The 13,248-nt window shown below is 42.1% G+C and overlaps 1 protein-coding gene across 6 annotated transcripts in view; it reads left to right on the forward strand.

The window, feature by feature from the left end:
* The window catches only part of epb41l4a (erythrocyte membrane protein band 4.1 like 4A), a 49,078-nt gene that overhangs the window by 27,574 nt on the left and 8,256 nt on the right, over window positions 1-13,248 (forward strand). For all 6 annotated transcript variants that reach the window (XM_022249961.2, XM_022249962.2, XM_087137154.1 and 3 more), the window contains 12 exons: window positions 533-596; window positions 3,758-3,921; window positions 4,513-4,728; window positions 5,568-5,663; window positions 5,954-6,112; window positions 7,915-7,989; window positions 8,132-8,209; window positions 8,686-8,802; window positions 10,503-10,619; window positions 11,091-11,180; window positions 11,526-11,832; window positions 12,283-12,467. In XM_022249961.2, the coding sequence (XP_022105653.2) occupies window positions 533-596; window positions 3,758-3,921; window positions 4,513-4,728; window positions 5,568-5,663; window positions 5,954-6,112; window positions 7,915-7,989; window positions 8,132-8,209; window positions 8,686-8,802; window positions 10,503-10,619; window positions 11,091-11,180; window positions 11,526-11,832; window positions 12,283-12,467 (1,668 nt within the window). The remainder of the gene's footprint in view (window positions 1-532; window positions 597-3,757; window positions 3,922-4,512; window positions 4,729-5,567; window positions 5,664-5,953; window positions 6,113-7,914; window positions 7,990-8,131; window positions 8,210-8,685; window positions 8,803-10,502; window positions 10,620-11,090; window positions 11,181-11,525; window positions 11,833-12,282; window positions 12,468-13,248) is intronic.

A 13,248-nucleotide genomic window follows, 5' to 3' on the forward strand; every position in this document is an offset into this window, starting at 1 on the left:
ATACACGTACCTGGTACATGTATACGTGATGTGTAGTGGTCACAGTGATACAGGCCATAACACTTGGACCTACGTTTTTATAGGCACATGCCGGTAGGCCAGCTGTTTTGCCCAGCAAATGTACACGTTAATACCACCGGAAAAAAGTCATAGAATGTCTCATCTAGAGATTACATGTGTAATTATGTACGTGTGCACACAGGCATCAATCAGTGGGGGACGGGGGATGCATCCCCCCAACTTTTCTAAATGGGGTATACTAAATCAATTGGTCCCCCTCCAAAACCTAAATGAAAATGTGCACCTTACAAAAGTATTTGTTAAAAAAAACTGGCTAAAGTAGCCAGAAATTGTCTCAGATCACACCATAGAGCATCTATGCTCCAAAATTTTCCGGTCCCGGACCCCACGCCACTCATCAGGGCTTCACACTTCGTGCTTTGCCCCCCCACTTTTCAATACGGATTGACGCCAGTGTGTGTATATGGAAGGTTGATTTTTTCTATTAATTTTTCTGCACTGTTTTGTACAGGCCCCGCATCGCAAAGGTCCACTTCAAAGACACAGAGTTCAGTCTGGTTGTGCTGGACAAAGATGTAAGTACTCATAGTTCAGGAGCTTGTTGCCACCACCCACCACTAGCCAATCAGGCAATTCCTTCACAGCTGCCAACAGGACATTTGACAGTTGTCTTAAAGACTGTTCTATAAGTGTCTGCCTTCCCTCCCCCCAGTTCCAACCAGAGCACTTTATATTTGTCTAATCTTTGTGTGCAGGAAAGGGTTCTTTTTCAGCCTAATGATGTTGAAGTGATTATTCTTTAATTAATCAAGAAATGAGTACTTTGGTATCAAATGACATCATTTGCTAGAGATTGCCATGTGCATCAGCATTTTGGACAGTGCTGTCCTGTATTTGAGTCCATCACAAGTTTCAATTCCCTGTAAGTCCATCACGAGTCCATCACAAGTCATTCAGTCTCAAGCAATTTACAAGATATTCAAATGAGGTGTGAAAAAAGCATTCTTCTGTCTTGACTGGCCTTGTGAAGGGACTTGTGACTGGCCTTGTGAAAGGACTTGTGAAGGACTCGAATGCAACACTGGTTTTAGATTTCGTGACGCACATTGGCTGCACCGAATTTCCACAATATTTGATTCACACGTGTGCATGTCTAAAACGGTTTACAGTCACTTCACCCCATTTCCACGTCGCCCCTAACCACTTCACCCCTAATCACTTTGCCCCATCGCCCCATCTCCACTTTGCCTCACCCCCATTTCGTCCCATTTCCACTTCGCCCCATTTCCACATTGCCGTTTGTGCTTGAAAGTGTGCTACAAGCCTCTTCAAAAAATGGTCGAGAGAGGAGTTCCACAAACGACATGTAGTTATTATAGAAAACTCTGTGGCATTAAATTAATAACGATTGCATTGTCCATTATGGTGAATTAATACATATGGTTTGACTAGCATCGGGGTTATTTCTCATCCTCTTCAAGTTTATTTCAAAGCAACACACACAATTCTGTTCACATCATTCTGGTAATTGTTGATGCATCCAGACAGTTGTACCCGGGCGATCGGATAAAGCTCGGCAGGAAATATTGTGGAAATATGTTCGCTTCAAGTACGAGCAAAACAACCTAAAATTGAACTGATGAATACAGAAAATACACATATAGACAAAATTCTAAGAATTAATGTGAAGAAATCTTGCAACATCAATTTTTTTTCAGTGCGTAACTGATCACGTACATGAATGGTCGCCGCGGCATGAATAGACTGGTCACCACACTCCATCACCCATTCTCTTACATGGGTGTGGTGTGGCGAGAACCAGCACTTTGCACTCGTGTTTTTACCACAGCGACAAGGAAACACGAAGAAAAACTTTTCTAACTTGCTAATAACGATTTCAAGGTCTCACTAAAAAATTTGAGTCCGGCGGTCGGGATATCGGTTGCATTGTTTAGGCCTTTGAAAGTTGGATTACCCGATCAGTATTTGGTTACTCAAACATCAGCGTTTTTACTTGTTGCATCTAGGCCTATGCCTCTGTTACTGAAGAACAGAATGAACGATAATCAATGGGGTGAAGTGGAAATGGAGTGAAGTGGGGATGGGGCAAAGTGATCAACACCCTCTAAAACTGCACACATACGCACCTGATGGCATTGAATTGTCAGTTTCCTATCAAGACATTGTTCTATGAGAGGGGTTCTTGCATGTACATGTACGAACATACTAGTACATACATGTACATGTGGCTCTGTGGGAATACATTCAGCTCTTCCACATGAACATGCATGATGATGGGCTACATCATAGCTCGTTATGTTATGACAGTTACGTTTGGTATTTCTTTGAATACCCAAATCTACAGTGAATTCTAAAGACAAAATGATCCATGTACATTGCATTGTACAACACATGCACATTGCCACATTGGTTCCAGTATATCAGAGTTGACAGGGTGAGACTTACACCAGCCTCATGCAGGCTGCAGCAGAGAGGGTGAATTTATTGCAGGTGTCAGGCCAGACTGGCATGTAAGTGTGTATTTACGAGGCCCCTTTGAGACACTCAGGGGATTTTATGAGCGTGTGCTACCTCCAAATTGGCCCATAAAGTTTGATTTTGAGCAGGGACAAGTACATTTTGTGGGAGCGAAATCACAATGCCTCAAAAGGAGGCTTGTTTTTGAGCTACTGGTATGGCTCCTGTTTGAGAAAAGAGTGATTATTTTTGTCAACTGGCTCCCTGCTGGAAGCTGGAATTTGCCCCGAAATTTCTTCTCACCTTTTTTTTTACGCTGAAAGGTTTGATTGAAATGCGGCTAGAGCGTGAAGAAGTCCTTTAGCTAAAATGTACAATATCTGGCTGCAGATAGAGTATATGTACATGTCCACATAGATGTACCAGTATGTACATGTATATGTACATCTGAGAAGTGTCCGTCCATGGCAAGCAAAGTGCTTTTTAACTTTTGTCCGTACTTAACATTAATGCATGTGGGTGACTGAATCACTCTTTCCTTGATAAGTCAGTGAAAAAAAATGAGAATGAGATGCCCAGCTTTGAATGGTGGACATGAACAAAGTGTGGAATATGTGCAGTAACCCCACGGATGTTGATCTCTTTTGTGAGTTGGGTGGTTCTGAGAAGGACCAGTTGTTTCAACTTGACATCTCAAACGGTGTGCTTTGTTCGTCAGCATCAGGGCACCCAGCACTTCTTAATATTTCCAAGAATTGATGTCAGTTTGGATGCAGCAATAGCTTACAAATACGCATGCAGTCTTGCTCATACTGACAAATTGTATGACAATGGTATTGGGAAAAAGAGATGATGTTAGTTACCAGACTGTGCATGTAGGTAGTACTGCGTAGTTGTACCCAGTATGTGAAAATCTACATGTATGTGCTGAATGCCTGTCAGCCCAGTGTAGGCTACATGTACATGTACTAGTACACATGCCTTAAAGCTGAGCCTTGGAAGTGTTATTTATGACTCAGGCTTAAGTGGATCAGGGTAGTTTTTACCACAGTAGGCTCAGTAGACTTGTGCAATAATTCTGGGCTGTAGTTGCTGTGTTCAGAGTAATTCTAATCACAGATATGCCATTAATCATGAAAACATCAAGGAGATCTGTAACATTTTGCATTTGTATGAGCTTTCAGAAATTGGGACTTCTGAATTTTTTGGTGACCATGGGGCACATCATATAACTTTTTGAGGGGTTTTCTTATGGCAGGGGGTGGAAGATGAGTGCATCTTTCGCCTGGCCAGCAGGTCAGCCTGTAAGCATCTCTGGAAGTGCTGTGTGGAGCAGCATGCCTTCTTCCGCCTCCCCAAGGCAGGGGAGGAGTCCCCTCACCAGCGCAAGTTATCCTTCACAAAGTCAAGTTTCCGACACATGTGAGTATGCATTTACATTGGACACACCTGCTGTGCTTGTCAGCAAAGCCTTTTCATATTTTGTGTGCACTATTCAACCCTTAAGCAAGTGTTATCAAGAGCAATGGATACCCTTTGCCCCCATCATTGATTTAGAATGTTACACATACATGTACATTGTATATGTACATGTTTTAAATGTTCAAGGCATAGGAAAACAGTGGTTTTTGGCAGACTCACATGTAATAAAATCAAACTAGATGATGTTAGTGGGAGTAAACCATTGTACTTCTCTGAACTAGCAGGCTGAGGATAAACTTTCTCACTGGTAGTCAGTAGTCACTGTACATAGCAAGCTACAGCGGGGAGCAGCGACTGTGGCACTCATTGAAATTTCAGTACAGTAGCTGTATATGTACACAAATCAACCTCTAGCAGCCAAATACGTCATTAGAGTTACTGCTTTTTTGAGGCACTCTCTGAGCCTTTGTGATGGGCATACTTAACCAACTCATAGTAGATCATTCTGCTTGTAATTTTCTGTTCTCGTCACTCTGTCATTTATGAGGTTTCATCAGTCTTCCCTTCCTCCTCCATCACTTTCATGATCAGTGGCAGGACTCAACGGGAGGCATTAGAAGCAGCCTCGACGCTGAACCGACCGGAGCAGCAGGTCATCCGAGCGCCGAGCCGCAAGTACCACCGACGGCCGTCCCAGACAGATATCTCACTGAAGAATGGTATGGCGTCAGATGACATGTGCTTGGACAGCAGTCCATCGAGCCCCAATGGAGTGATACTGAGACTGTCCCCACAGCCCGCCTGTCGGTAAGTGTAGAGGCCTTGTGATGTTGGTCTGCTCTCTAGGACAGTACAGATAAAGTGGAACTAGGGCCGCATCCGAAACAAGCTTCCAGAGCTACAGCCAGGTCTAGTGTCTGCGTGTCTCTGCATATTTCCAATGGAGTGAAGACCAAGACCTACCGGTAGCTCCAGACAATGGATTCGGATGAAACCTAAGTGTCAGTGTTGTGGTCAAGTCCCAGAAAGTCCATCACAAATCACACAGTCTCTACCCTAAAAAGGATGGGGGGGATTGGCCTCAGTTTTTTCTGCTAGGGAAAAATATCAAATTAAACAAGAAACAACTTGCAATCTTACCATGAAGTATCCCTCTTGACCCTGTTAAAATTTTGTCAAACCTCAAGGTAGGCTTTGAGTGACCACCTGTTAAGTTTTTCCTTCTCCCCTTACCATTGCCAGTAGTAATTCAACATTTTACTGTAGCCTGCAGTGGAAACCTTATTTACATTACACTGCAAATCTTGTCTTGAAACTCATACAAAAGATGAATACATGTTCAGAGTTCCACCCTTTTTCAATTGTGTTATACGTAACTGAATGAATTAAAGAGCAGCAGGGGAACATTGACAATTTGTCATACATTTTGTATCCCAATATGTCATATTTTCAAAGCCTGCGGTTTGCAATAACAATTTTAAGTTTCTCACTCGTTGCATACTGCAAAAAGTGCTGGTTCAGAATTGGTTGTATGAAATGCACTACTGAAATCACGTACCAATGGCTTGCCATCCCCAATAGTAAGTTGCTCAAAGTTCGAACCCTCTGACCCAAGACCTTCTTTTATGGTTCTGCCTTTTCACTAGATTACCCTCACACCATGGACTCAGTGGCAGGGAGAGCCCGACATCTGGTGTGAGCACCCGATCTGTTCCCTGGGAAGATTGCCAGCAGGCGAGAGTGTAAGTGGTTGGTCTCATAGAAATATACTTACTGAGTCTTCCACATGAAAATAATTCTTACGACATTGGGATACATAAAGACAGACTTTCAATGGCAACATTGATTTGTTTTCTTACCTTAAACAAGAAGAAAAGTAACTAAATAGTTTCACCATCCATTTTCCCCAGGTAGAAATTAATACAGGGGAGTGTAAAAATATCAACGTTCATTCAGTACCTAATGCGTTTTTCCTGTTTTCTCGGAGTCATCGAGTTTGAGCCCTGACATCATTTTGTTTTGTCCTGCTCAGTGGTCTGTTCACACCAGCCGGAGGCTCACCTGTCTCCGTTCGCAGCTCTGCTTCCCGCCAGCATCGACACCGGGGGCGTTCTAAGTCTCCTGGCCCCCATCATCGTCATGGAGACAGATCCGACAGCGAATCGGAGGCAGCCTACGGCTCCAGAAGGAGGTAACTTGATTCCGACCATTTTGAAAAATCTGTCCTGGCCCAGCATGGCTCAGTGGTGTAGTGCTTGTCTCCAGAGCTCAAAACAAGTTGGAGTACATCTCTGTTGACAAATGTAATATGTAAAGTGAAGCTGCAATGAATTTTTCTTAGACATCATTTTTCTTCAACCTTGTATTCTTCTTCAGTGTATGAAAACTCTTTGGTTAAATGCGTTCTTTAAAATAATGAAAATTATACATGCTTTCCTGGATGACTGAGGGCACTGGTGCTGCGAAGTCATCTAGGGAAGACATGGTTCAGTGCTAAGGTGGTTCTGTTAATGTGAACACAGAATTTGAAAACATACATGTATCCGAGAGAGAGATTGATGCTTTCTTATTGTTATGCACATAAACATCAGTGAATCAGTGAGGAAATGAAAACCGATATATGCAGGACTTTTTTGTTCACAAACTAATGGAACATTGAGGTTTCTTCCTGAGATGACATCACAGTTTTGCTCATGAATATGGAAATACTCATAAGAATAGAAACCAAAAAGGCGGTAAAATACCCTTTGAAATAGTGAAATAAAAGTTGAAATAAGGCTGAGACACAACCCGGTGCATTTTGGAGATTTTGAGTGCTGCTACCCTTTAAGCAAGATGCAGTGCTGTCTGAAGCTTATGAGAAACGTTCACTGGTTTGCATTGGTCAGATCTGAACCCATGACCATTAGCGAGTGCTAGCAATCTCAACCACTTGCCATGCTTGCTGCCGGGTGCTTTGAAAATGCAGTGTACTCATATGGGTCATTTTCAAGATTTTCAGTTTTCAAAATCTTCAAAAATTCATCACTTCATTTAATGGACGTTTACACCCACACCAATGACTGCTTGGTGGCTCCTTTAAGCGGACAGGTACCTTCATGGACTCCTGAATATTTCAGTTAGGCCTACAGCCTTGTAAAAAGAGCCCAGATTCTGCTGTATTATATAACTTTCTTTTGTTCCCGAACCTGGCACAGTGCACTACTGACCTCTTTTCAATGGGGGTCAGATTAGCGTGCAGCAGGGCTGTGTGGCTCATAGCTGCGGTGTTGGAGCGCTTTTGTCCCCAGTGGTAATCGGCTAGCTCTAAATGCCCCAAACCTTGGTATATTGTTTTAAAACAAGGCTGGATTATCTCCTCTATTTAGAGTGAAAAAATGTCGGTAATGCCCAGCAGCTCAGTCTTTTGTGCTGAGCACGGTCTTTTGTTACAAGGGCCAGGTCTTTTGTCCCAGTTTAGGGCTCCCCGGCTCTGCGTATAAGGCCTATGTGCTCAAAAATGGGTCCCCCGTCAGCAAGTGGTTAATCATTCTAGTAACGAGTTTACAAGAAGGTGTTGTGCTCAGATCCCTCTGTGTTGACACTGAGTGTTCAAGTCCAAATAATTTATACAGGGGTTGTGAAAAATTTTATTGAATTTTGAGGATTCAGAACTTTCATTACTTCATTACTTCTGATTTGTCACACCAATTTTGCAGTGTTCGAGATATCTATCCTCAGCTCACTTTTGGTTTACTGTACAAAATTTGGACATCTTCAGAAAGAGAGTAGTGATTTCAAAGTTTCAAATACTGTAGATGAATCCGATTGCACACCATCACTACGGTATCACTACATTGTGGTAAGCTTGTATTCTTTACCTTAATGCATGCCCAAGTTGTCAAGTCTCAGCACTTCATTGTTTGATGAGGTATTTAAAGACATGTTAACCAGCTGTGCGTGAGCAGGGGGTAGACCTTAAACTTGCACTGTTGTCCTGTGGTCTTTTCACAGAAGCAGAAGATCAGCAGGATTGGATGCAGGCAGTGATCATGAGTCTCGTCATCATCACCAGCACAGAAAGAGGAGGTAGGGATATTGTTAGTCTTGCTCTCAGTGCACTGAGGACATCATTTACGATTAGGCTGCAAGTGGCATTAAAAGTGCCTTTGGGCTAATAGCCCTCCTCCACCTTGCAATAAAATTGAGGATTGTTTGCTCATTGTTACAGATCTCGGTCTCGAGGAGTGAGTAGTGGGAGTGAGTCAGAGTATAGCAGACAGGATGAAGGCAGAAGACATCAGAGAAGGTACATAGCTGTGATTTGGTTCAAAGTGATTACTCTTTTTTGATTTGATTTGGTGCTGTTGAATTCGATTGATTGAATGTCATCTTTGGATTTGCAAAACAGAATGTTTTGATAGCCTTTATTATAAGATGTATTTTTTGATGTCAAGGAGATATTAATTAACCGGTCAATACTAAATGTTGGCTAACTGTTCCAGCTCCAGTGCATGTATATTGGGGCTATCTCTTAGGTACATGTAATGTCAAGTTTTAATGTGTGATTATTTCTGTCCCTACGGACAGAACTAAAACCAGTGCTGTAACTCTGCCTGCCTAACAAGTGCCCAATGTTGAATAAAATTAATCATGAAAATGTTGGAAATTGGCTATCCTTATAGAGTGGTTGCCTTGTTGAGCCTCTGAATTGGCTTGCCATCATCAGGAAGTCAGTGTGAAAGATGATCATGAAGTGGCATCATTTATGTTTTCATTTGACAGATCCCGGGAGAGGATGGTAAGCTCTGAGGACCAGTGGCATGCTGTGGAGGAAAACAAACTGGTCCGGGGGGAGCTGAGAGAGGGCCAAGAGGTTGTCGTCAAGCGACTCAAAGATGGGTGAGGGTTGCCATGGTTACTAACCACAGACTAGTTGATTGGACAACCAAAGATTTCACTTAACTTTTGAGTCATTATCATCAGCCCTGTTTACATGTATATTCCTTTTATTTGAAGTAGAACTTTCAGTGTTCAGTAAAAGTGTATGGAATATTTTGGGGCCAAGGGGTGTGTTCACGTATGCTCATGCTCCTCACTTAGTTTGTGTGCATGCGTACTGAATATCACTATAGCCAGAAGCCAGTAAAATGGCTCTTGACTCCAAAAGTAATCGATCAACATCAAGCTCAGAAAAAAGTTGTTTGCCCCTTATTTCCCTCCCGATTAGTATTTAAACACTCAAAGTCCCTTTTGATAACTTGCACACGATGAAAATCCTTTTTCTGCCAAATTTTTGTTCGTCTTTCTTACATACCTCCAAAGTAACAGAGTCAGAAGTTGGAAATGAAGCCAACATTTTAGAGGGGATTTTTTTTTCAGTTTTGCCGAGTTTTCCCTGACATTTCTGTAGTTGTGAATAGTGAGGAATATCATTAATGCTCCAATGAGAAAGTATCATGCAAGAAGGAAACCGTATGGATGAAAACAGAAAGTTTTTGTTTTTGCCTTTTAGTTGGGCAATTTGACATGATGGTACATATTTGTGCAATGCAATAGGCCATCTCATACCCAAACGCACTCGTATCCAGGTCCGTGTACGTACGTGTGCAACATGCCCAAAGTCCGGACATCTCATTTTTGACCGCTGGCATACTCAGTGCGGAAATTTGAATCTGCATGAAAAACGAACTGCATTTCCATTTCCCCAGAAGCTACTAAATACATGTATCACCATTTGATACACTCTTGGCAATTTATTCACACATGAGGTCTTCAAGAGAAATGGCAGTACATGTACAATCCCCCACATGGGTCACCACCGATATACGTCGTCTGCTAGAATAATTTTTTCAGGCAGACTACCATTATGGCACTATTGGGCATGCGCGAATACACAAACTAAATGCATACACAGTCTATGGTGCTGGAGTTTCATGTATTTTAGTGGCCTGACGTTTCTTTTCTCTGGTGTTTGATTGTTGTGTAAGAACATTGCAAGAAGTCAGCAAGGAACTCTTTCTCAGAAACTTTTTCAGTCAGCAAATTCTGGATTTAAAATTTAAACTGAAAAGTATGCACTGAACTATTCCCTGAATGACATCACAGCAACAGCACCCTCAGTTGTCCAGGAAAGCACAGACAGTCTTGAATGTTAAAAAAAATTTCAATTCATTTAACCCCGAAGGGATGTGACGTATTTTTCATACATGTACATCGAAGAAGAGTATATTAACAGAAAAAAGTGTGTCTGAGAAACATTCATTGCGGCTACCCTTTAAATATGGGCTCTCTGCCTAAAAGAGAAAGCAAGGGTCTTGCTGGGCTAGAGCACGGCCCACATTTTCAGGTTCTTGTGCATGCTTCAAAGAGCAGTTTGTGTTTGGGCTTTGTTATGGGTGCTAGGTACCAGGTTTAAATACATGGAGCAACTCTCCTCTTCCTGTAACATTGGAAGAGGGAATACTTCATCCAAAACTTATAGATGACTCCTCTTTTTAAGCATGTCAAGCAGGTCAAACTTCTGAGTTAGTCCTCCTGAGAAGGATTATTACACTGATGGAGATATAAGTCAGGGTGATATTTCTTGATGGTTTCTGCAGCGCCTTAGCGAACAACCTTAAGCACATGGAGTTCCAAAAACATATCAAGAAGGATCTGGTGGACCAAGCGCAGTACACAGAGGAGGAGCGTAGTGGTATTCCCTACACCAATGTTGTGTAAGTATTCAAGCAACAACAGCAACAGTAGAGCTTGATGTTGCAGTACACACGGCTTGTCTGTTCATGCATTTCAATTGTGTCACCGTGTTCTTCCACTTTTTGTCAAATTCCTGTATTTGGGACTCTGAAAATCCACTTTTGCAAATAAGTTCCGTCTTTTAAGTTTTTGGAAAGTCTCAATACGTTGATAGTCGACTTGATTCTGTTACAAGTCCACAAATCTGTCAATCACCATCCATTCTCAAGTCAGGACACAAGCTCTTTAATTGACTGCGGCAAACAGCATGCGTTTGTCACAGTTGCTGTTGCTGCATTATTACCTGCATGTTACTGTATTATTACCACACAGAGCCTAAATCATTTCCGCACTCTATTAGACCCGTCCCTCCCAGAGTACACTAACATGCTAAGCCTTGTGCAGTTTCTTTTCACCGGTGCCATTCAAAGTTTTCTTGTTTCTTTGAACAGTCTCGACAGTGGACCAGTGAACAGCAGTAATCCTATCCGAGACTCCCATTCACGAACAAGAAGCAAGAGAAATGAGGATTTCAGTGACAGGTGGATCAAATTTGTTGTTTTTTGGGGGGGGCAAGATAAATATCAACAAGATATTTTCATCAAACTGAACACATCCATCATCTCGAAGTTTGGGCCTTAGTACGCTTGGATTGAAAGAAAGGCTCAACTGGCATGGATTCTTACATTTAGCATATGTAGTGATTTGAAAGAATTCTTGGCATCGCAAGTGCAACCTCACTTCAGATTCACTGTGAGTGAGAGAGATTGTGTGTGAGATTCACTGTGACAGTGTTTTGCTGTTTGTAAGTACCGAGATGCCAATGTGTTCAAATGCACAAAAGTTTTCACGGGAAACTTAACTTGAATTATCATTCTGGCTTGCAGCAACATTAGTGAGCACTCAACAAGGCATCAATTTAGAAATACATCTTCAAAAAGCCATCAGCACATCAGAAAAATGAAAAAATCTCAAGCGCCTACACAACCAGATGGTACCCCGCCCCCACCCTATTCTCACAGCCACCCTGGAGATCCTGTGCACACCTCAAGGGACCCTCCACTAGATAGTAGGGGTGAGAGTGGCAGTAGAGGGGCCACTGTTCAGAATGGGGATGCAGTAGATGGCAAGTACTCAGGCCACCTTACACCAGGGGGAGGGTTATTTGGTCGTCATCAGCCAGGAAGCCATCAGGTAACTCACTGATTTGTTTCATTTGATGTCTGCTTCCTTTATGACTGGGCGAAGTAGTGAAAAGAAAGTGAGGGGACACCTGTTATAAAGCCTTTATTTCAGCATGTGATGGGGATTCAAAAATTGGAAACCAAACCAAAAAACAAACATGCCAGCATTACAAATTGTCTTCAAAGGCATTTTGCTCTCAGAGGAAACATAACGGAGTACTTTCGACAGCACAGTCCATTTGGTTTTTCACGGGGAAGTGCACATCTTCATGTGATTTTGAAGTTTGGCCCTTCTGTGAATGGGGAAAAGGAGGGAAGAAATCTGATGTGTTTTTATGGCTCAGAAATGACGAAGGTGAACTCTTGATAGCACTAAGAACTAGAAGTTTAATCCAAATCCTTATTTGCCTGGAAGTTAATTGAACAGAATAACTCTTTTGGCAATTTTTCTCCATGCAAGGACCTTCCACTGACAAATGGGCACCAAGGCCACGACAGACACCCTCACAGACTCCCGCAGGCTAACGGTCTCCACTCCCAGCAAGTTTCCTCATCACCCACCCTGGGTATGGAGGGGCTCTGTGTAGCCCATAGCAGGGAGGACTCAGGACTGGGAAATGAACAGGAAGAAGGATTAACTGACAGGTTTGTCTAGGAAAGGCATTAAAGGTGGTGTACACCATTGATTTTTTGTCGTAATATCACAAGATTGGCTGATTACGGTGTATAATATTCACTGCAACTTACATGCACATTCACTTGCTTTGTGTTTGAGTAAACTGCTTTGTGAAAAATCGAGAAAAACAGCACGGCATTTTCAATGCTTAAGTAGAAGGTCTTGTAGTTTATCTTGCGTATAATCTATAGATTATAGGGTGTTCGTAGTACAAGTGAACATCGTCCGCGGGGTCAGGGTGGGAAACAAGCATGACAGGTTCTTATTCCTTTAAGAAAGGAGCAGTTTTCAACGGTTAGAAGTAGTCAGTGAATTTACCTTGGAGTAATGCGACTTCTTGACAATGTAACATTGTGGATTCGTGGAAAAATTTCATCCAGGAACAGTCGAATCGTGTTTGTGACATTGAAAAAAAGATTTGTTTTCTCGAAAACTACAGCATTCTGGGTGGAAATATTTTACAGACTGATTGAAACTGTTATATACTTTCTTTCAAGTAAGAAATTTTAGGATTATACGGTAGTTCGATTTTTGGGATTTCATCAATGGTGTACACCACCTTTAAAGCCACTAGCTCCCATTTCGTTCATTGGGCACAAAAACTTCACAAAAAAGTGAAATTTAACAAATTTGGAACAGTAGACAAATTTAGCATGGTGTGAGGTTGAATAGTCATTATTAGCTCCCTGTGGTGTTCAAAGTTGACAAACTACATGTAGTTCACGAGACAAAACCTTAATTCACTTAACC

This window comes from Acanthaster planci, linkage group LG05, assembly GCF_054643075.1.
Source record: "Acanthaster planci isolate LZ-2023a linkage group LG05, COTS_SCS, whole genome shotgun sequence".
NCBI classification, from domain to species: Eukaryota; Metazoa; Echinodermata; class Asteroidea; order Valvatida; family Acanthasteridae; genus Acanthaster; species Acanthaster planci.